The sequence below is a fragment of the Centroberyx affinis genome, unplaced genomic scaffold (assembly GCF_046629955.1).
Source record: "Centroberyx affinis isolate AG114_WGS23_722 - 3 ecotype Tasmania unplaced genomic scaffold, CSIRO-AGI_Caff_v1 ptg002373l_1, whole genome shotgun sequence".
Lineage (NCBI taxonomy): Eukaryota > Metazoa > Chordata > Actinopteri > Beryciformes > Berycidae > Centroberyx > Centroberyx affinis.
In genome coordinates this window covers 578,093-603,033 of record NW_027280630.1, presented here as the reverse complement: position 1 = coordinate 603,033, position 24,941 = coordinate 578,093, and the positions used below count along the sequence as shown (strand labels likewise).

Genomic DNA, 24,941 nt, shown 5'->3' with positions numbered 1-24,941 from the left:
TCAGGTGTGTCCAAACGTTTGACTGGTAGTGTATATCTGCCTGGGTAAAATAAGTCCTTTTCTAGCTAGTGCTCACAGGTGGGTTGGGGCCTACTCTTGAGGCCGGTCTTAAGAGAGTGTGCCATCAGGGATGTGTTAAAGCGCTGTGCCGAGTCGGGCTGTGCAGCAGTGGGCGGATGGAGATAGCGGCATCGACGGCTTCTAACTGGCTGACCGACTCCCATGCAGCCGGCCAACCAGCGACATCAGCGGCAGCACTTGACACCAGTACCTGAAGATAATATTCTCCAGGTCAAATGGGTACTCAATGATGCCAGTGGTGGGCACTCGAACCCGCAGCACGTCCTGCTGAGTGGGCACGTACCCTGGTGACGCTATTCGCTCTGAATCACTAAGGTAACTGTGGAATGAAGCGGGAGGGAACACATGACAAAGAGACACACACACACACACACACACACACATCACACACACACACACAAACGTACCTATGCAAACCATGCAATCTCACTAGTATGAGTTCACATGCACATCCATACAGAAAAACAGGTACATGGACAATCACTTTGTCACACACCCACAGGCTTTCAAAACACTCAAATGTAGATGTGCAAACTTACATCTGTAGCCTGCAGTAGCTCATACAAATTCACTACATACACAAATAATCTTCACACATAAATAACCTTTGATATCGTCTCCATGCTCAACTTTTTAAGCAGCCACATTAGTCTGAGCTGGATTAATGAGAGGTGGAATTAGCCCTGATATTATTAGCAGTCGTTTATAAAACTGTCTCCATTTCCTCCTATTCCCCGATTCCCCCCCTTCTGCCTGCTCCTCTTCCCCTTCTCTGTCTTGGCTTTGGGCGAGTGTATATTAACACCGGCAGCACACTGCCAAAACATTTGAAACTACGCTTCCTCATCTGTGTACAGGAACTGAATAACCAGTCACCCCAGTATGTGCACAGGTTGCAGACGTACTATTTGGTTGAGTCGGAGAGCTGGTACTCTCTCCTGCGATCGTAGGCCTCCTGGATGCCAGGGTCGGCCCACAGCATCTTTATTGCACCGATGTAGGGCTGATCGAACGATGACACCTTCTCCACGTCCACCTCGCGCACCAGCAGGGCGTGATTCTGGGAGAGGAGTAAGAGGAAAGGTCAATGTTGAAGTGCAAACACGAACAATGTAATGCTGGCTTGTATGAAGACAACACTAAATTAAAATCGAATGTAAAAACAGCAAAGTTTTGACAGTGGTATGTCAGTGCAGTAGCTGCAGATTTTATGCTAATAATGAAATTCACGAGTGATGGCTTATAAATAAAAAGCCTCTCCAAATCTGGAGTTGTGGGCCCTCATGTGTTTTTACTACGTACTGGAGGGGAGAAATGGGAAAACTGCTCTTCATTATGGTGACTGACTTTCTAAGGTAAAGTGATTGTCCTGTATTGTAGTGGTCATCTTCACAACCGTCTGTAGTGCTTTACCCATTGTTGTATATACTATGGAGCAGGGATAGAACGAGTACTTGAGTAGAAGAACTGTTGCTGAAAAATGCCCAACCCCAATATTCAACATTTCTACACTGATGTTTGTTTTGATACTATCTATCCAACAAGCTTGGCAGTGTAGCAAACTAGCTAGACAACAACCAGGCAAACACAAACCAATAATGCTGTAGCCGGAAGGACGGCGTTTGGGCTAATCTTAATGAAGCTACTGTTGTGGAAAAAGTTTGAGCATTTAATGTTACAGTTAATGTTAACTTACAGTTAATGTTACCTCCACATGCAGATTTGATGCAGATGCATTTTACAGTTTACCAGTTTCAGGTGTAATGCTTATGGAGAAACTACAAAATAGGGCTGCAACTAATGATTATTTTCATTGTCGATTAATCTGTCGATTATTTTCTCGATTAATCGATTAGTTGTTTGGTCTATAAAATGTCAGAAAATGGTGAAAAATGTCGATCAGTGTTTCCAAAAGCCCAAGATGAAATCCTCAAATATCTTGTTTTGTCCACAACCCAAAGATATTCAGTTTACTGTCATAGAGGAGTAAATAAACCAGAAAATATTCACATTTAAGAAGCTGGAATCAGAGAATTTTGACTCATTTTTCTTAAAAAATTACTCAAACCGATTAATCGGTTATCAAAATAGTTGGCGATTAATTTAATAGTTGACAACTAATCGATAAATCAATTAATCGTTGCAGCTCTACTACAAAAGTGTATTCTGTAATGGATGTATTTTAAAATGCAGCAAAGCACAATAATTCAATCAAAACATACGTAAAATTACCAACTTCAAAAAGTACACAAAAAAGCCACTGAATTACTATAAGCGAAGAAAATGTAATTTGTACTTCCATCCTTGCTATATAGTATGTAAACTGTTTAAAAAAAAAAAAAATGGCAAGCAGACAGTGCATCCAACAGTCTCTTTGCTCTGTATCTCAAGCTAAGGTGAAGATTAAGGTAAATAACCTTGGCTCTTTCTGTTGACTGAATTTCTCAATATACTTTTCCAGATCCAAATGTGGTCTAAGTTCAGTTATGGTGACAAGTTACCACCAGGCCGGTCACAGCAGATTGGAGAAGAGCAATCCATTTTATTTTACATCTTATTTTACTGCCAGTTTTATGGTCTGTTTGAATATGGTTTGCATTGGGTGAAGTGGACATATGAGCTTGGGAGTGAACAATCAAGCACAGAGATTGCATGGCCAAGCTGACAACAGCAGCCAGGCAGTTCATAGGAGAGTGGAGGAGAATTCAGGAAAAGGAAGAGAGAGTGGCCTGTTGTTTTGATGAGGTCGCTTGTTTAGACTTAAAGCTATATCTCATTTGTTGTGTCGAAGTATCCATAAGCATGACACTCAACCTCTACCTACTCACTCACAAGGATAAGCGTGTCAGCTAACTGCCTAAAAGGAAATGTCATTCACATGCAGGTTGCAACGGATTTATCTAACCATGCAACCATGCAGGGGGCATGCAAGTGGGGTACACACTTGTCTCTGGCACATAGATTCCCACCATATTTAGTATTGGTGAGCCAAATACATTAAAACTTTTAATGACTATACCTGAAGTACCTGGATGTCGCTATCCATATCTATAGCACACACTGTAAGACAATTTTTTGTCCAAGTATTTTGTCGGGAGTATCTGACATTGCACACCTTGTTCTGTTCGTACTTGTACTGGATCTTGAGGGTCTCGGTGGCACGGATCATGGCCTGCATGGAGGTGAAGATGTTCTGGTAGACCAGCTTGGTGAAGCCCCTCTTATCTTCATCTGTGTAACCTGTCCCATGGATTATCCTCATCTGCTTGATGAAGGTGCTCTTGCCACTCTCTCCAGTACCTGAGAGGAGAAACAGTGGAGATACTGGGGGTTAGCCAACAACTTGCTGACATTATAATGATATATGACAGTCTTCTTTTACCCACAACATGATATTGCACTGACAAGCTGAAACCAAATGTTGATATTTATATTTACAATTTAATGCTATAAGTCAAATAACTTTGTTTACTAAGTTATCATATTGAGGGCCAGTACCATGATTACATGCTGGGAAGAATAATATAGTTTAAAGCTAACTGAAGTGGAATAAATCTTTATCATCCGAGGGGCAAAGTTACCAGCAGTCAAACTTGAAAAACACACAAAAACACAAAATTAATAATTGGTCTCTTGGTTCATGCTACAAATGAACTGTAGTACAAATAAAACACAACAGTGATGAATTCAAACTTTTGTTGGAAAACTGGTCAATACCACAGAACCCTGAGACAAGCTGCAATCGATTCACTCTTGTCTAAAAGGGCAACAAATCAATCAGCAAAATTCAATCTGCAGCACCGTTTAGTCCCTTAAGTCCTCTGCAACTGTACTTTCACAGGTTACCGTGGAATCATCCACAGAATTTCTGTTCCTCTGAGAAGAGCAAAATGAGCAGCAGAATCATGAAAAAGGTTAAAACAGGTTGCCACCAGTGGGCGCTAAGCTGTCCTCACCAGAATAATCCTGCAAGTCATCCAGGCATAACTCTGCCTCGGTCAAATGCAGCCTTTTTATACAACTCGTATCTCTGTCGTAATTAATTTGTCTGTCTTTACAACAGGGTCTGCTGTGTCTGTCTACCTAAACCTTGATGCTGGTCTGCTGGCCTGCGAACGGATCCGCACCGCCAAACCTCCAGGCGACAGTCCAGACCTACATCCAAACCCATGCTCTGTGATTTGCTACTAACTGCTAAGCTCTTCCTTCATTGCGCTGGCCAGGTCATCGCTGCACCTGGTCTCACCTCTTCTCCCCCCTGGTTCCCTTATGATGGAACGCTTTCCAGTCAAAACAACAGCGTCACTTTGCATCTTCTGTCAACCCCATAAAAACAAACCTGTTCTACCATCCTCCTTAGATGTTATTTTATTTATTTTCCTAGCACTTCTTGTATACATGGCTATTAGTCACAAGAATATTGTCAGGGCACTATGGCCTTAATGTTAGTCATTTGTAATTTTGGTGATCTAGGGCTTTAGATAACTCTATGTAATTTACTCTGGATAAAAGTGTCAACTAAACGCCTAAAATGTAAAATAGAAATGTTTGGGACTAACCATGATGTAGTCAAAAGGAATTGCAAACCTTGGAAACATTTGCATTTCTGTTTGTAGTGGATGAATCAGGGTCCGTAATGTGTAAAAGCAATGAACATTTTCCTCCATCCACTTGATGCATATTTATGATTAGCATGTTTTGGTCCAACGACAGACTTGACAGACCGATCAGAGCCAAGTTTGACCTGTAAGTCCGCCCCTGGGAATAAATATTATGCAGAGCAACCTTGCAACCCCACCTGGCAACCACAAGTCAAACATCTCACCCCTTGTCATCTTGGTTCTAGTGTTCTGAGAGCGTCCATTACACTGCTTTGGCCCTGGTTACTGCAAAAGAGGCCTGACTGACAGCCTGGGTAAGTGGAGCAGCCCAGAGCGACCACATTAGGGCTGTACGGCTCACCTCAGCTCAACAAAGAGCAGGGTAAACTGAGTTCAGCTCTACAATTTGGAATCGCAGAGACCATGCAAGTGCACACACACACACACACTCACACAGAAAGACTAAGTCATACAGAGAGAAACTTGTTGGCACATGCAGAGAGAGAAACTGGCAGAATCAGACAGAAAACCCTATATATTCCTCTTAGTAACTGTCCCAGAGGAGCTTCCACAGCAGCTTCTGTATCTTTATATGGACATATTCTGTGTGCAAACTACCAATCTAGGCTTTGGGGACGTCAGTCTCTGGATGAAAGCATCAGAGTTTAGTGTACTGTAGCTGCCTTACTAAAGAGGCACATTAATAAGACTAGGTAGGTAGCGTTCTAACCCCAACTCTGCCTCTATTCTATCTATGCATCTCTCTCTATGGCCTTCTCTCCAGGGCAAACCTTCTCTCTTCCACCCCCATCCCACCACCTCTTTTCTTCCTCTCCAACCCCGCTCAAGCTCTCTTCCACTCTTCTCTCTAGTAGCAACCCATTCGTCCTCTCTTCTCCCAACACTCGGTCTGAGTCACTGCAGTTTCGGCTTCACTACTTCTCTTCTCTGGCCTCTGCCTTCCCCTCTCTTCTTTGTTCGGTCTATCTCAACATGTTTCTTCTACCAACTGTACATTCCTCCTCTGGCTTTCATTCCCTCTCTCCTGTTCTGTCCCTCTCATTGCCCTATTTCAGTCTTCTCTAGCTTCTTTCCCTCTTGCCTCCCACCCACTCCTTCTGTCTCAGATCTCTCCTTTTCCTTTAATCAGTATTCTTCCGTCCCACCAAACCAGTTAGGTTTATTTCACCAACAAAGTTTTGCATCCAATCAATCTATAAAGAATTTGATGATGAAGGCTTAACCATTATTCTGTGAACTGCAGTTTCAATTTACACTTTGAATTAAATGCATTCATCCTTGCTGTGGTTCATTCTGTACTCCTGACATGTCAGTTTTTCGTCTCTCCCCAGTCTTTTGTCTCTCGTCTCCCTTCCTTAACCGTTTGCCTCCTTCCTGTGCTGAGGGGTAATGCCTACTCCCTGTGTTTGTTCTGCTGCCTTGGTACACATGCCAGGCCATGCCGGACCATGCCAAACCAGAGAGTACCACAGAATAGGCTCATTGCATAACCTCTGTTTTCTCAGTCTCTGTAAAGTGGCAGCCCCAGCTCCCTTTAAACCTCTCAAGGCCTAACACGGGAGATTTCCTCTCCTCTCCAAATGAACTTACAAGTGCCAAAAACCCTAAGTCCAATACAGACTCCTAATACAGCTGTAATAAAGAAAAAAGCAATAACCACAAGTGACACTGATAGCGCTTACAGTCACATTATCAAAGAGGAGCTGCAGTGGCTGATTAGATAACGGAATGTGCTTTGTGTTAAAAAGTACAGCTGGTGTTTCCAGGTTAAAGTAGCTGCTTTTCAAACACAAGGAGCTTCCAAGGATGAGGAGAGTTGAGTTTGACTCTCATTGACAGAGGAGCACTGTTGAGTGTACAGTGAAGGAGTGCCCCGAGTGCTGCCTGCCCTCTAACCAGACAGGATCTTTCACTGCGGAAAGCAGGTCAGGCAACATTGGAGTTTCCCCTTCAGACAGAGTATGTCTATGAGATAGGGACATAATTAGCAGCAGTCAAGACACAGCCTTGGAGAGTTCACTTTCTCATTCACTAAAGAGTCGAACGGAAGGGAGGGGGGGTTCTGAGATGTGAGGGATCGAGTGAGAGAGAAGAAAACACTGAGTAAGAAAAAGGAAAGCAGAGGAAAGGGAGAGGTCTGAGATGAGACGGGTAAAGCTGAGAAGGAGAGGAGGTGGACACTTCAGATCGGTTGGTGCCACACTAGACGAGGCTCAACTGAGTGTGTGTCCAGCGGAAATCACTGGACTAACCTATGCATGAGCAATCAATAGCCACATCATGTGTAGTTGAGTTTTCCAGACTCAAACACACACACACACACACACACACTCGCAGCCAGGAGAGAGGGGCATGTCTTGCGGGCATGATCAGCCTAATTCAACAGATCCTATTGTTCTCCTGCCTAACTGGAAAACCCAGCAGAAACATTTCTCATGGCCAAGCTACTGTACATTCACTGGTGCTACTCCTGAGGGATAATGCTAGTTCCCATGGCAACTCCTGTATTGCGCTCATAAATACATGGCAGAAAGCACCAGCAGATAGGCCCAGCTGATAGGGCTATGTCTCCACAGAGCCAACTTAAACATGCAACTTACGGGTGCATTTCTTAATCGCAAAACGATCTACTGGGTATCAAATCTATTCTGTAAAGCACTAAACACTGAACAAAAATCACATTCACAAGCAATTTTGTCCAGAAAACATGGTCTAAATTCAATGTTTTGGTTTGGTTTTAATCGAGGACATTAAGTGTCACAGATGTTAAGGTGCTCAGACCATACAGGCTTACCAGAGAGTTTAATGAGCAATTTTGAAATCACCAACACAGCAAAGCCGGAGGGGCAGAGAGAGGAGAAGCCCAATAATCACACAGCCATGACCGTTAACTGAGGCAGAACCATGTCACTCTGCCCGCGCCATGCAGCATCCAGGGCATTACTCATTCTGCTAAATAACCATTAACTCGCAATGAACAGAAAAAAGAGAAAAAAAACAACACAAAACCCCCCCAAAAAAACAGTTGAAACGGATCCATTTCATTGGGTCCGGCCAGCTGGAGGCCACAGCAGGCAATTCAGCTCTAAATTACACAAAGAGTAATAACTTAAAGCAGAGTTTGGCTTCCCTGCTGAGGGGGAAAGAGCGAGGGAGAGAGTAAAAGAGATAGAGAAGAAGGGAAGGAGGAGGTGCAAAGTGTGACCGAGTAGAGGAGAAAGGCCCTCTCTGTGTAAATGATTCCTTAAAAACTTCCCTCCAGCGTAGCAAAGAGGAAGCTGTGGCCACCTCAGCAAAATGTTGGACACACTGGCTTCAGGCCTCCAGCTCTCTGACTGACTGTGCAGGAACTGAATGACTGACTGAATGACAGACTGACAGATGGACTAGCTAGCTGACTGACTGGCAGACAGGCTGGCAGGGCGACTGACTGATTGAGCACAAAAACGTATTTACTGACTGAAAGACTGACTGACTGTTTGCCTAACTTCACCGTTTGTGCATGGACTGACTGACGGACGGCCTGACTGTACTTGGATTAGCAGACTGACTGATGCTACAGCGCACAGCCGCTATGGATAACTCCAGCATAGCCTGCTTGAGAAGCGGGTGTGTGAGAAAGATATAAAATTCTTTCTTATTCATTTCCCGTGACCCTGTCACGAGATGGACTCCCCCCCATCTTCTCTGCTCCTCCCACCCTGGTTATGTGTAGCCTATAGCTGCAATGTGGCCAAGACAAAACCACAAGAAAAAACAACAAAAACAGGAAATTGTAAATAAGTGGAAAATGGGAATCTCCATTAGAAAAGAATGGGAGTAACAACATATTTTACAAAATACTTTTCTGCTACAAAGAATTAGCAGTAATAAATATTTGTTAATAAACAAGATTTGATGCAATTATCTTTTGCAACCAGGGACAGCATAAGTCCTGGTTTGGTTGTTAAAGGAATGGAAGCAAGCAGTGCAACAAAAAAAACCTTGAAATCTTTAAAAAACTAAAGCGAATATGTCTCTTAGCCATTTCCTCAAAACACAGCAGACAGCCTGGTGGGCACCAGCCGCTGCCTTGACCACCTGCTGCCAAGCAAGGCAGTTCCTCCAACTAACCATCTACAGCTACGCCGACTCACTTCAGAAACAGGCTGAATGACAAGTCATTTTTTACATGTCTTCCTGTCAATGATAAGAGAAGGACTGCAGGGAGTGGGTGGGCGGGATGAGGATCTGTTTGTCTGTCTGTGTCCTGTTCTCTCCTCTACTGCAATCGGATGTGTGATCCGTGTGTCGGCACAGAGTGAGTGGACTGTAAGAGCACATCCAGGACTATCTATGCTGAGAGAGAGAGTGAGTGAGTGAGAGAGAGAGTGAGAGAGAGGAGGGGGAAAGCACAAGATCTCTATTCCAGTTTTGAGAACATTCCTTGCATACTTTTCCTTCTAAAGGACTTAAATGTCAATTTAATCATTTTGCCTATTTTGGTTCCCATTTAATCAAAACGCTAGTTGTACTAGAACAGCAGTATTTCCCATTGGGCAGAAGTTTTGCAGCTCGCAATCCTTCCTGGGATGTAATCTAATTGTGCTCCGTCTCCAACTTCACCTCCTTCTTCCAAATCCGTGACTTCATTGACTTGTACGCATGCACACACATGCACATGGCACTCAACCGACAAACACATAGGTAATACAATAGCTATAACTTAGAGATATGCAATATATAGCTATACCTCTCTCATTAGGCCAAGAACATACTTGTTTCTGAATAGTGACTAAGAATTTCTTTGTGTACAGGCCACAATGGCTGGTAAATTCCACAATACAGCCGCTTTCATAATTTTACTAGTCACCTCATATTTTAGAAAATAAACTTAGCCTAATCCTTCCTAACCCTTCTCATAGGGTCCCAACCCTCCGCCCTAAACACACATAAATGTGCCGTGAGACAGACACAATTCCTTCACTCTCAGGACATCCAGCCCTTATAGGGATATGAAGAGGCTTTAAGGAGGGCTATACATGTCAGTAATGATAAGCTAGTAGGCAGGCAGTGTCATGAGAAGGAGTGGGCAGTCTTTCACAGGCCTGACTGCCACATAACTGCCGAAACTCTGGGTGTGTCAACATCACTGTTTGCTCAACCAACAGAGCCGCCAGACAAACACAGTGCAGAACTACAAACACCTACCTGCCTTGCCTTCCTACCACACTGTGAAACTCAATTCTTTATCCACCGGCCACAGTAGCTGGAGATTTCAAAAGTGTACGTCTGAAACAATGGTTGGTATTGTTGATGCAGTATAGGTATATTTACCACCCAAGGGCAAAATGAAGAGGCTGGTCCTTCTTTCACATGAGTCTACATATGGACCACAGCCTCTAAACTGGGTGCTTACTGTACATACATTAGGGTGTAGTCACTACTGAGACCAATGGGGCATCACAAGTAGTCTAAAAAAAATTAAGAATTAAAAAAAATAATAATTAAAATTGCCTCGTTTGGTTCAGAAGGTATTTTCCGTATGCTCATAGCCTCTGGTGCCAATTAGCCACAATCATTTTATAGCACAATATAGTAGAGACAGGATAAGAGATCCTAACACTTTCATAAATTAATGTAGTGAACACTGGTTACGAGGGATTCAACATCTGTTTTGAAGCAGGTTTTTGTGTTAAAAACCCCCAATAACAATAGTCACTGTAACATATGCAACTGTCTTATGATCTTGTAGAAGTATTACTATCTGTGTTGCACAGTAAAATTCTTGTGTCTGAATGTTTATTGCCACCGCAGGCTATGCGCAAAAAGAAAATACTTCCAGAACCTATTGGGCTCAGCATGTCTGAACTCCATATAGCAATTTCAAATTTGCAAGAGGCAATATATTTTTTTAATAATTAGAGAGAAGGGGGGGAAGAGGGAGAGGAGTTTCAGAAGATTTCAAAAACAAAAGTATTCTTGTCCTCTGCACATGAATCTGTACAGAATCCCTGGTCTACAAATCAAGTAGCACTTCAGACAAAATCTTCAAACTGAGCAGAAACTAAGCATATTATTTGTCCATTTTCTGGGATACTTTTTTCCAAGTATCAGAAAAATCATATTGCAACAACACTTTTATTTTATCATATGTTAAAAAATGTGAAAAAAAAAACAAAAACATGATTTATTGCCAAATTTGTGCAGTCTTAGAGACCAACAATAGAAACTATTACCCTAAAACTTAAGTCATGCCAAAATACAACCCACCATAATTGACTTGAATGGATAACAAAGAAACACTGCCCACTGCCTCTTGGCATGTGACGTCCAATCCCAAACTAATGGTGGTATTCTATCATCACAGAGCAGCCTGAATAAATTGGAATTTTTTTTTTTTTTTTATTGTGGCAGTAATCTAGAAGCCCCAGAGGCCCTATATATTCCTCCCCACCCCTGTCCAAACTCTGAGTGTTTGTTTACATTCTCTGTCAGTGAAGTCTGCTGATTATAACGGGGCGACATGCAAATCATGTGGCTGCGTCACAATTTGCATGGCACTAAAAGACATGTGAAATAAGTCCGGTGTGGAGTGTGTGCCAGTGTGTGACTTTCTAGGCTCACTGCAACCGTCACCGATGGTTGACATCATGGTGCCAATTTGCCACTCTAATAAACAAATGATGGTCAGGCTTAACTGGCTCTTAGGATCAGCCTTCCTTGCCCAACGCCTAGGCCTAACCTTAACCCTTATTCTCCCTTTTGGCTACAGTTACACTTCATTCATTATCATCCGATCACGTCAGGACGCATTAAGTGAGAGATCTGGAAGAGGACGGATATGGAAGTGGGCAGGCTCGCACTGTGATCAGAATTTTACATTGATTGGACGTGATTCAGTCACTGTGCGCATGCAATGTAAAGAAACTGAGAGGGAGGTTTGGGAACAAGCAATGCAGACACAGGAAACGCATGACCATTTTCAAGCCAAGTCTGGAGATACGGCGAACAGCGATGTGATCTGATAAAATCCGATCTTTAGAATCATATCTCAAAAATCACACTGAATGACAATTGTAACCATCACCTTTATCTCAAAGGCAGAAATGCAGTCAGACTTCCTCTAGACACAACAACACAAGTCACACTGGGTTGAGAAAAAATGCTAGATGTCCTGGTTCTAATTAATTGAGCAGTGTAGTCACAAGAAAAATCTGTTTAGTTTAGTATCCCATTGATGGCTGTAACATACAGCCAGGATAATCAGTTGAGAAGGTTAGACCTGTTCAGATGCGAGGATACTGGACATAATATAATGTCTCTCATTGAGAAGGGCGAAGGGGAAACGAAGGCGTAATTTATTGCTAGTGGGACTCCTGTACACAAATGAAATACACGTGGCTGGCATAGCGGATAGAAAATCCTCTGTCAATACAAACCAATAAGCATTTAGCTAAAATAATTGGCAGCTTGAGTTGGCTCTGTCAAACTAGAGTGCGAGGTCACACTGTATGAGGCGAGCCATTTAAGATTTCAGGGAAATAAGCTCATGTGGGTGATGATTACCATTATCAACCTTGGCTGAGAGTCAGTCAGTGATGTTAGAGATACAATAGTAGGAGGAAGGATACAGGGGAGCATCTGCCAACTTTGCCTTCAGCAACGCTAGTGTGCATACGAGGATAGTTGGGATACCAGGGGGCAGCCCTATAATGGCCTAAGATGCTGCTTGCACCCGCTCTTACAATTCTCTTTTTGGGGTCTTTTTTCCTCTCTGTGTGGGTTGCTCTTCTTTGTTGTCTGCATTTTTTGTGTACAAAACCCTGGCAGGATTGTCGTTACCTTGGCAGCAGCTAACAGGGATCCAAATAAATATGGCTAACGCAGGGCTGATCTCTGGCTTAGAGCAAGACTTACAAAGAGAAATCATAATGGGTGTAGGTAGGCTCCATGCATGAGACATCCTTGGGTGTTGCCAAAAAAACAAACACTCATTAGCCTAGATACCACTGACCTGTTTGAGTGCACATTGACAGATAAAGTGTGTGCTCCGTGTGTGTATACACACAGTATCCTGATTCCCATTTCAATTAAGAGTTCACTGAAATATCCTGAAAAGGGACATCCTGGGGGCTCAGCTAGTTACGGCACATAGAGCATACTCCTGATGTCACAGGTTCGAATCTCTTCCTCTGTCATTCTCGACGGAGAATCCAGTATCTGATGAAGCAGAAATGCTTTAGAGTAATGCTAAAATAATCAATATCCTGAAAAATATGGTGCATTAATAAGAAACGGCTCAACTATCCAAACTATATCAATTTTGTCACATAAATGTGGAATCTGGGGATAAAACATGTATGTTTTTACAGGGGGTAAAAACATACAAACACGATACTCAAAAAATCTGCACTGCTAATTCCAATTCCAATTTAAAAGATAAATAAAAACAAAGACAACAGATATTGTCATAAAGTACAACAAACCTTAGTTATTCTGAGATTCTAAAAACATTGTATTATTTGTATGCCTTTTTTTTTGCTTACTGCTTTGATAGCAGCAAAATATGGCAGTGTAGTAGTGTAATACAGCATGGAATAGGAAGCAAAAGGAGAGAGATGGCACCTCCTGTTACTAAACTTGTAACATGGATTACTTGAGATACTTTTCTGGAAAACAAATTTGCCACAGGGGAAACATGCAATGTGATTTTTTTAAGGTTATGTGTAATTCAGCCACGATTACATGCAGAACTTTTAAGAAGTGAGTCAACTGTACTTGATTTGCCTATCTTGACACATAATTACACAAATAATTTTGCAATTTGCAAAAGTAAATAACATGTGATTTGTACTGTATGCACTAGTACATGTTTTACAGGTTTCTATCCATATGCCTGACTTAACCAAATCAGTCAACACAGGACCCACAGAGGAAAAGTGAAAGTCAGTGTTTCCAGTCATTGTTTCCACACTGCTACAATGTGTAACTAGTGTTTCCACACGCTATAATGTGTAAAACGATGTGATCAAGTGCTGGGAACTGGCACCTAAGTTCACAAATGACACACACACTCATGCACACAGGCGCACACTAGGCCAGTTCAAACAATGCAGTCACCAGACCAAAAGGAGAGGAAGAGGGAATATCCCTGTCAACATGTAGGGTTAACCCCGAAACAATTCTGCTACACAGAATATCTTTGGACTTTCAATTCAAATTTGTTTCAAATGGAAAATTACTTTTTCCTAGGTTTGTTTTTTAGTTCCTGATCACATCAGTTGGACAATGACTATTCTCTAAGTACAAGTAACGTAAAGGAATTTTTCTTAAACAAATTGGTACAGGAACATATTGACAACTCACATAATGACACAAGTACATACTGGCACACGTGGTTCAGGGATAACAGGACCTCACACTTAGTGCAAGGGGACAGTGCAGGATATACAACTGACAGAATAGACAGTAGGCTACACACTACATACACTATACAAAATGCACATCCCTGACCATTCTAGTTAAAGGGACAAGGCCTAATCAGAGGAAAGAACACTATGGCTCATCAACAGACATCCTATAAAAGCTGTAGCTTATATGTGTCAATTAAGGCAAATTAAGATACCAATGTATGATCGATAACAGCAGATCACAAAGATGCATTCACACACACACAGTCATCCTGGTATGAATGAAACGTATACTATTAACTGAGGAAAGCTCATAGACGGGTGTTGTTACTGCGGCTCCCTGTCCTCCGGCTGTACACATTTAATTACTTGTGACTTTCATTAGCTACAGAGCAGACGGCATACTGCTCCTCCGACCCTGGCTCTTCCTCAGCCTGCATGCCAACCCAAAGCTAGCTAACCACACCACTGAGGAGAGCCAGCCTGTTACTGATAAACAGCCGGAATAATTTCCTCCACTTAAAACATCAGACAAAACCGCAAATGCCACAACTACCCTGCCATCTGCATAAGTATAGGCAGCAGATAAGCATTTTGCACTACATCTTACCTAACTCTAGACAACAGTAATCAACAGCTATGACAGGTTTAAAGCTTCATACACAATTTAGGATAGAATTGCATAATCAACAAACATTTCAGTCATCAACATTAAGGTGAGATATTAATTCCAGCCAAATGACCATACTTACCAGCCACTTTGGCAGGAAACTAACCAATTTGTATTATTGAAATCAAGGTGACTGGTAAAAATGTGAAAGCAAATCGTGAATTTCGGAATCCACCAGCCACTGTGGACCGTGGATGAAAAACCTAAGTTTCCTGACCTGAATCATATGCAGCCAAAAACATCATAGGAAGCTACACTGTGCATGGAGGTCTATAAAAGGATCAGAGAGCCCCATAATAGATTCCAAATGAAGTGAGACAACCAGACTACACTATAACTCATACTGTAGCTAGATGGTGCTTAGATCTTTTTTACACAAGCTTAAATAATGTGACAGCAGACTCCCACCGCCAGCTGAAAAAATTTGCCTCCTGCAATTTGTAGTTTAACATTTTCATCAAAAAATGGGTCGTGATGAGGGAAAAGGGCAGTCTTCCAAATCAATCTCTTTCAATTCTCTTTCAGTGAGTCACCATGCTACCATCTCATCTGTGAGCAGGAAAAGCAGGACAATAATGCATTTTTTTTTCCGCCCACCACTTTTATATTTCTAATCAATGTTTGACAATATGTTGGCCAACTGAACCAACAGATGCCTTTTGTGTATTGCCAGTCCCCAAACACACTAGCACAGCCAAAAGATTTGGAGCCTTCAATTCTGCACGTGGAGGAGCAGTCCGTCAGTATCGCTTAGTATTCATTCACATCGAGTTGTCACAACACTACACCAAAATGTCAACAGATACCAATAGTTTGGTATCTGTTATTTTATATCATTGGTTACACACACACACACACACACAAAGCTAATGAACAGAAATTAAGTCTGATAGACTGTTTAATCCTAGTCTACACATGTTCACAATGGAAAATTGTGCTGTTGGTGTTCACAATAACTGGTGGTTTCCAACATTCATCAGCCACTTTGATGATTTCACCAACCAAATATGATCGGTGGAATAGAAAACAACCTCAAAACAATGGTTTGTTATTGCCAAAGTGGACAGAGCAGTAAAAAAAAAAAACCGCTGTCCAACCTCAGCCAAAATTTACCAGCATTTGGTTGGTGTTTGGTGGCAATGTCCTACTGTACGGTGACACTGTGTTTCAGGACAAACACTACTAAGTGCTGAAAATCAACCAAATTGGCTTAAATATAATCATGACATCCTCAGATCTAGGGTTGCACAACAAGTTACTTCACTCAAAACACCAAAAATGTTGTAGTATCATATTTTTTGGCATTTTGGTCCACATGGACAGCAGTTTGTGTTGGTGTCATTATTACAAAAAACAACATATGCACAACGGCATACACTTTAATGAAAAGACAGCAGTGTGAGAGGTTTAACTTTGCATCATTACTCTTGTTCTGTGGCAAGGACTGTTGCCATCATTTTATTTTGGTCAACCAGTTATTTTCTGTACTCTGGAGTGATACTACTTGGTATGTGTTATGGAGCTGCAAATGGTATTTGGGTATGAAAGATTGGCACTGACATCCCTATCGGTCAGGCCAATGTAGGTGTGAGACAATCAATAAGCAGGAGAAGTAGACTTTTTTTACACATCCATACAAAAAATCCCACATTTCTACTCTCAAATAGGTATTGTATGGGAACTGAGTACTGACAACACAGTGTTGGGACTCCTTACAAGATGCTAGTCTGTGCAATGTTGGAAGTTGTTGGCAGGGTGGTGAAGTGATGAGCGAAAGCGTCCTTCAACCAGAGGACCCGGGTTCAATCACTCGTCACGTGACAGCAAGCCACCGCCCTGCTGAAGTGTCCGTGAGCAGGACACTGAATCCCTAGAAGCTCCAGGGAGGCTATTCTGTAGCTGACCCTGACCTCTGACCTCCCTGCGGAGGGGGACAAGTAAAAGGACAAATTTCTCCTTTGGGGATCAGTAGAATTTTACATAAAGGTGTAGAATGGCTCTGCTGCTATTCATTAAACATGAAAACTGGCCTGTGGATGGCACAGCCTAGTCTCTGGAAACCAGTCATTTCCCAGTGAGGGCCACCTCTCGACTAGACACTGACAAAATGCTTGAAACAGTCTTAATTAAAACTAACTCCTTTTCATCATAAGAGACAAATGAGAGTTTCAAGGCAGGCGATAAGATGAGAACTCTAATATGGAAGAGGACTATAGAAGGAGCATGAAAAAGAGGGAACTGCAGACAGCTGGCTGTGAGGCCACAGGCCGGCTGCATCTGAAGCTTTGCCAGCTTTACTTGGACAAACTCTTGTTTGATAATCCAGGTAATCAGGATTAAGTCCTATGGTTTTAACTCGCTACTAATTGGCTAACGAACAAATCAAATTATCACTCCTGAATTACGATAACCAGGTTTACTACTGGCTACTGACCTAAAACAATAGTCTTTGCTTACAAGAGATTAACAATTTACCACATAAATCACCAACAAACACCACTGGAATGGTAATCCAGTAAAAAACCTAGCATCTGTTTCCTATATGAAAGCAATTTTTATTAGTGTTTTATGAGTTGTTGCAAAGACCTTAGTCAAAATGAAGCCTCAAACAAGCATCAATGACCTGCAACCACAAGACCCTTATAAAGGCTGCCATCATAGACAAATCAATGACATTTCAAGGCAACACAGCAACATGCTTTTCATTGAGACCCAGCAAGCAGTGAAAGCAATCTCCTGCCTCTGTTATCCTATGATTGGTTGTCCAACTTGTCTTGTTCATAAGCATGTCATCAACCTGACAGCCACTGTCAAAGGGCCTTTATGTCCACCCTGGAGATACAAGAGGGGCAAGAGGACATCCCAAACAGTGACCCAAGCTCAGATCTAATTACTTGCTTAATTGCTGATCTTTTCATATGAACTTCTGCAACACGGGATGGGAGTTGGAGAAGAGCTATGGACACAAACTACACGGCTGCCATGTCCATGTAAATTTTATTGATTCAAACCAATTTTTTTTAAATCATTACAAGCTTATCTCACAAATCCTTGCAAAAAGGCCTGTGTCAATGGCTGCATTGAGTTGCCTCATGCTAGATTAGAACCAACATCTGAAAGTTGTTTTGCATACATAACCTAGGGAAATTTTGTGGCTACCAGGGGAACGTTATGCAATAGCACAGCGTGTTGCATGCAACAAATCTACAATACATTCAAATCAATAGCTCGTGCATTATCTGGTTTGCGTTTGTGTGTGTGTGTGTGTGTGAGTGAGTGAGACTAGATGATGGTCAAGATATTCTGATTCATGCATACCCAGTAGAAGAAGCTTCAGCTCCCTTCTTGCATCTCTCTTGTCTCGCCGAAGTTGTTTGTCGATCTCAGCGTTGATTCGTTTGGACTCCTTCGCCTCCTCGCTCAGGCAACAAGCCATCATGGATTCTAAAGTCATCACCGCAGAGCTGAAAAGCCCGTCTTACATGGGGCGCTTTGCTACACCTCACTCAAAGTATCAAATAAATAAAAGTTCCCTCTGAGTGACAGCCCAATGTTGACAGATATTTGCAAAAAAAAATCTGTTTTCAACAAATATGTCCAGATACTGTTAAGTAAGTCTGATGGGCTTGCTGCTTGGTGCAAAATTCGGCCTTCCTTGTTGATGGCAAAGCTGCTGTCAAATATTTGACAGCTTAGTCAAAGTCTTGTGTAAATCCTCAGGCTACAGTGACTGAACAGCTGATCACAGAAAAGTAGCAATGCAATAAATCCACGAATAAATCATCCCAATAGATTGCTGATGGTACAAAGCAACTTCCCTGGTGCACTGCCAAAATAGACGAAATTAGTTTGGACAACTCGCTCAAATAAGCTAACTAGCATGCAAGCTAAATGCTGCTAACGTTAACTATGCTAGCGTCACAAGTAGATGAATTTGCAAACTGTGATAACGTGTTTCAAAGTCTTTTTCCCAGCAGGTGGTTAGCCTCTCTGTCTGGCACTCTTACAACACATCAAAAATACGTTTTTGGTATTGCAAACTACCAAGTTGGGTCCCAGAGACAGTGGGACACACTTGGCTGCCACTGCCACATTTGTACAATCCCACTGCTGGCTGCCCAGCCGAGAACAAGCCTAGCCGCCCCAAAACCAACAGCATACGCCCGCGCAGTGACAAAGAGCGCCCGTCAAACTGTCCATCTGCTGGCTAAACCAACAACAAACCGACAGGCGAGCTCACTGTCACAAACACTCGATGAAGGTAAAAACTAGAGTCCGCATTAATTACCCGCCTTATAATTACGTTCAACGTAGCTATCCTGTTGAAATCTACTTGCAAGCCGAGGCACCCAGTGACCAAGCTAGCTCACTAGGATAGCTCGCTAAATGGGAAGCTAGCTACGTTAGCTTAGCTAGCCATCACTGCTGTTGCAGCCAACTGGCTAAGCAGAAAGCTCAGTCTGGCAAAAGGCCTCCATTGTGTTAGTGTTCTCCAAAAGACGTCGCCAGGATCAAATCTTGAAAAATGCGCAAATGTCTTACTGACAGTCAAATGGGCCCTTGTAGTCCTTGCATTTCATCGCCCCTACTATTTTTTCCTGGTGCTGATCGCTCGTCACCCACTCATCAGCCCCGGTGTGGCGCTGCTGCTGACGTCGCTTGGGATACAGGTGATTGACAGAGGCAAAGCAAATGGAAACGGGGCTCGGGGGCGTCTTGGGCGGGTACCTACGGTCTGGTTGTTGTAAAGTTTGCTTGAGAAGAAGTCTTCCTTCTGGAGGCGTGTCAACTAAAGAAACAGACATTTGACTGGACGGGCAACGCCCATCCCCTGTCAAACACCATCAGCGAGGTCCATAGATCTTGCCAGAGATCTTGCCTGTTTCCAAGTCATCAATTACAACGTCATCAGCTATCTTATAAGTGGGTCTGAGTGACGTAACTTGTGTGTAGGTATTACAGAGACAGTTGACCGTTGACTCTCAAGTTGTCAGACTCACCCTGTCTGTAAAATCCGTGATACTGATTCACCTTACAAAAATCCCCCACAAAAAAACCCATGCAAAGAGAGCTATTTTGGTTAGCGTCTGAGGTGTGAGGCAGGGCTGCACTCACCCTTTACCACCTTTACTTCCATTAATAAATCCAGCCCAAGGTGGGCATCAGAGCAACACTATCATGTGGAATACTTAGCCTCTGCAACCAGCCAAAGGGGGAACTCTCCTCTGGCATTTTTTAGGCTTGCTGGGTCTCAGCCAGGTTTGATCATCTATGTCAGTAAATGACTTGTCTGACATCATGTCAAAATTCCATTTATCGCTCACTGGGCCTCTCCCTATTACTAATTGCTAGGGCTGCAACTAACGATTATTTTCATCGTAGATTAATCTGTCGATGATTTTCGATAATCGATTAGTTGTTTGGTCTATAACATGTCAGGAAATGGTGAAAAATGACGATCAGTGTTTCCCAAAGCCTAAGATGACGTCCTCAAATGTCTTGTTTTGTCCACAACCCAAAGATATTCAGTTTACTGTCATAGAGGAGTAAAAAATAATCAACAACAGATAGCCTACATAGGGTCTCTTAAACAGATACATAAGGTCTCTTAAAGCAGTATTGCCTATGAAGTCTAAAGCACCATAGCTGATGCTTCATCATCATCATCATCATCATCATCTCTGTTGGACCAATAGGCCTGCAAAGTCTCATCCATCTTAATCTTTATCTAAATACTTTACCCCGAAAGCATTCTGTTGAAAAATAAGGCAGGTTTCATTTAGGACAAATGTTCCTCCATCTGTGTCTATATCCAGATGATTGACAGCTGTCTCACTGTGCCATTGGTTCAGTAGAAAGAATTAAGGAGTCTGGCAGACAACGTTGTTGAGCCAAGTGACATCTTGTGGACATCTTATGTAATTGCAAGACTCGGGTAAAGTCATTTACACCAATTGTAAACTTGTATTGCTTAGTTATCTATGTGATCTTTTGGGCAGAGTGTAAGAAAAAAGAAAAAATACTCTGCTCTGTATTAAAACCTCTTTTCCTTTCGTTTTTGCAAAGGATTGGTAAACATTACAGTTGGGATTCTCACCCAAACAGATTGAACAAATTTACAGATGAATGCCTTAAGGCTGTAAGGGCATTTAAGTCTTCATTCATAGTCACTTATTTAAATCCTAATAGCTGAACTACACCCAGCCTGTGCAGCATAGCCGCAGGTAACAAAGCAAAAGAGTCAATTCAGCTACATTTAAGTCTTTAAGTCATTTAAGTGAGAAAACTGATTAAGGGATTGGGAGGGCTTAAAGTTTCTTCAAATTTCAGGTCAGGAAATTGAGCTCTTGAGCGTTCGTACGCTAAGAGACACGGTGAACTTGTAAGCTGAAAGTGTGAAGAGGTTCAGGTGTCATGTGCTGGGGCTCGGTATGCTTGGTATGATCAGGAAAATCCTCAGACGTGACTCATGAGATTACAGTTTGACCTGCCCACATCTCACTATGATATAACCTGACTGTGACTCACACTATACAGAAAATATGACCAGACACTTTGAACCATCTGCCATGTCGCTCAATAAACTGAAAACACCTGCTTTATATTTGCAGTATTAACAAGACAAACATCTACTTTAATTATTTCCCATCTTAACTCCCTGTCTACATCTCACAGTAGATTATTTCTTCCCTTTAACCTGCAGTACATAACTTCATAAAGACAATACCTGGTACTGAAATCTTAGACAATCTCAGTTCTTCATTATGTAAAGTTACAGTATATTACAGTAATAAAAGTATCATTCAATACTTAAAACACTAGTCACCGTTTGTCTGGGTCAAACTGGACAACAACACAACACATATAAACACACTTTCAGTATATGCTTAACAATTTTATATTTACTGCATTTTTCCTCTTTTTTCTTTAAGCATTTCTTTCTCTCTTTGTCTCTTTTGTGAAGTGTCTATGGCGTCTTCCATCTTATGTTGGCATTACAGTTTCTTTTTAGGCTTTTACAGCATTTTCCTAATCGTTGAGAGGGGATACTTAAGTGCATCCTTGCTTTATGCTTCTCCAAATTAAAGTCTTTAGAGGTGCTCATTGGAGTCAAGGCTTCAAATAAGGAAACCAAGGCTTTCTACTTTTGTGTGTGCAAAGGTTAAAAAGCCTTTATTTTTCTATGGCTACTATACTTGTTTCAGCATAGGTGCCTCCATCAGGGGTATGTCAATTAAAATGGAAAGAAACAACATGTATAGTATACAATCAGGGACAATTTGTAGGGAGCATTCAGCAAGGTGACATCTCCATTTTTCATTTTTCATTTTTTCCATGCATTTTCAAATTGTATTTTCTGTTTTACATGCTTTATGTATGTTTTGAAACTCGTGAAAGATTGCTTTTTTTCCCCGTTTTGTTGCTGTGTTTTTAATGCCTGCCCAAATAAATCTCCAACGCCTAGAAGTCGAGTGTTTAAACGATAACTACTGCTGAGCAACAGTTTACATAATCCGTGTGTTAATTCATTGTCAGAAGTCGTGTAAACATGAGAGGAAACAGCCTGTGCTGCTCCGTCTCCGGCATGACACAGCTTCTGATGGCTGTTGTCAGATTAATCATTAATCGTCCTCAGTTTCCCACAGCAGCCAGAGACGGGGGACAAAGTCTCCTCTCCTCTCCTCTCCTCTTCTCTCCTCTCCTCTCTTCCCCTCCTGCTGCTCGGAAGGATTCACCTCTGCCAGCGGGACAGCGCCACATGCAGATACCTAATTTCCTGTATCTGGCAGAGGGATTCAGATACTTCCCTGTTACTGTCAGTCCCCACCCACTTACAATGCTGTATTCCCCCACCACCCTCTTTCTCTCTGTACCTCCCTCTCTCTCGCCCTCTCTCTCTCTCTCTCTCTCTCACTCTCTCTCTCTCTTGTCAAAATAAAGGTGTCTTTTAGTATTACAATTTCCCACTCAATTCTTCACTCTCCCTCATTTTCTCTCTCTGTTTTTCTGTCTTTCTTTCATAGTTGAGTGGGTGTGGTGGGTGTGGTGGGGGAGTGTGTGGGAGTGTGTGTAGGCGTGGCGGGGGAGTGTGTGTGTGTGGGTGAGGTAAGGGGTTGTATTTCTTTCTTTTTTCTTTCTTGCTTTCTTTCTTGCTTTCTTTCCTTCTCTTTCCCATTCTAGCTCTCACTCTCAACTCTGCACTCTCCTAACTCGTGATCCTCTCTCTCTCTCTCTCTCTCTCTCTCTCTCTCTCTCTCTCTCTCTCTCTCTTTAATTTTTTCAATTTTCAACTTGATTTATTGGTACGACATGTACATCTGTGTTGCCAAAGTATTTAGGGGAGGGAAACAACAAAGGAAAAATAATAAAAGAAGAAGAAAGATAACCATTAGGTAATAATGGTAATAATAGTAATGTATAAAGATTAAAGTGAACATAAAATTGTGATCAAATGATTAAAGAAAATACACAAGTGCATCATGTGTCGTACAATATAGTACTATATGTTGTACATGCAGTATGTTTATATATATACATGTGGTAGTATTATACCTTTATACACTTATACAGTATACATACAGTAGCCTATATAGCATTAAAGTACTTAAAAAGACACATTTCACCTTATTTTGCCTATAATGTAGCTGGAGTAGACAAACTCTCTCTCTCTCTCTCTCTCTCTCTCTCTCTCTCTCTCTCTCTCTCTCTCTCTCCCTCTCCCTCTCTCTCTCTCTCCCTCTCTCTCTCTCTCACCTTGTTCCCATGGTAATGTGTGCAGCTCAGGCGATCTTAATATCTGAGACCATGAAAGCCTGGACAAACCGGTTCTGCTGGCTAAGACAAAAGATTGACATCCAAAGAGCTGGCGAGGGGAAGGAGTGACAAAATACCTGTTGTGCACCTCATCTCTCTTTGGAAAACACTTTCAGTGATTCATAACCTGATGCCCTAGAAAAATCACTATAATATTGCTTAAAAAAAATAAAAAAAAATAAAAAAAATAAATAGTGTGTCTGTGGCACTCAAAAGTGAGTTTATCTGTATTTTGTGACCGTATCTGTATTTTGTACCCTCTATGGTACCACCATAATATTCCTATCACATTGATATTGATATTATACACAGATTATAGTTTCCCTGTCATATTTGTACAGTATCCTTCTAATCCTCCGAAGGAAGGTTATCTTTTGATCTAAGGTGAACTGTTGATCAAAAGTGAAACAGCGACATTAAAGTGGGCAAATCTACTTTAACGAGAAGAATTTGAATCTAATGAAGTTAACTGAGTTGTAGCTTTGCTCTTACAACCAGTTCTGTCCAGAGAAAAAAAGCAAACAAGTCTTGAACCTTTCGGCGTCTCTGCTGCTGTGTGATTTAACTCGTGTTTTGCTCCCTTCTGAGCTGTGAAGCCAAATCTGCCTGAAACATGAGGCAGAGCCGCGGCAGCAACCCAGGAGAGATGAGCCACCGAAACTTTATCCGCACAGCAGCGCACTCATTCAAACAGTGTCAAGCTAGCGAGAATAAAATCATCTACTTCCTGTCCGAACTCTCAAAATAAAACCTTTTCTGACGAACATACGTATACTGCAACTTTCTGGAGTAATACATATATAGTTTAATTCCGTTTTTAATATAATGATTCCACTGAGTATTTTAATATGATTTTTGTTGTTCTATTGACCCCAATAGGCTACTTATTGTTGATACTCAACTAACAGGTGACAAGAAGTAAATGTTCAACAAAGTGTCACTTGCCTATTTGGTGTATCACAGTAACCCCAACCCTGACCTGACCATGACCCTAGCCCAACCCTGACCCCATTTTTAATCCTAACCCCAACTCTAAGATTAAGTCTAGACCAGACATTTGATATCTATAGACCACTTTTCACACAGTTATGAGTATCACTTGAAACTCAGGAGTCTTTTTAGTGACACATTATAGTCACTTGATAGGAAGTTGAGTATCAGCATTGGACTATCCAAATAAATTATCATCTTTTACAGTAAATCACTTCTTAAGACTTATTATTATAGACTTGCTTTTTGTCTTTTATTCTATTTGATACAAGTGATGTCATCCCAGTGGGAGCAGTTCAAGTGGGTCAGTATCCTGTCTCCTATGATGCTGCCGGCTTTGTTGACAACCTGTTGCACATAAAACGGGGCCAG

At 41.9% G+C, this 24,941-nt stretch overlaps 1 protein-coding gene across 4 annotated transcripts in view; it reads right to left on the bottom strand.

Annotated features, from left to right (window-relative positions):
- LOC139656033 (guanine nucleotide-binding protein G(q) subunit alpha) overlaps window positions 1-19,342 on the bottom strand; it is a 31,112-nt gene extending 11,770 nt beyond the window's left edge. For 2 of the 4 annotated variants that reach the window (XM_071533513.1, XM_071533515.1), the window contains exons 1-4: window positions 18,084-19,342; window positions 3,197-3,381; window positions 987-1,141; window positions 272-400 (exon numbers count right to left, since the gene is read on the bottom strand). In XM_071533513.1, coding sequence (XP_071389614.1) covers window positions 272-400; window positions 987-1,141; window positions 3,197-3,381; window positions 18,084-18,219 — 605 coding nt within the window. In that variant the 5' untranslated portion in view covers window positions 18,220-19,342. Of the gene's footprint in view, window positions 1-271; window positions 401-986; window positions 1,142-3,196; window positions 3,386-18,083 lie in introns of those variants that run through there. The other 2 variants (XM_071533514.1, XM_071533516.1) reach the window with 2 other exon arrangements.
- Window positions 19,343-24,941: the final 5,599 nt, after the last annotated feature.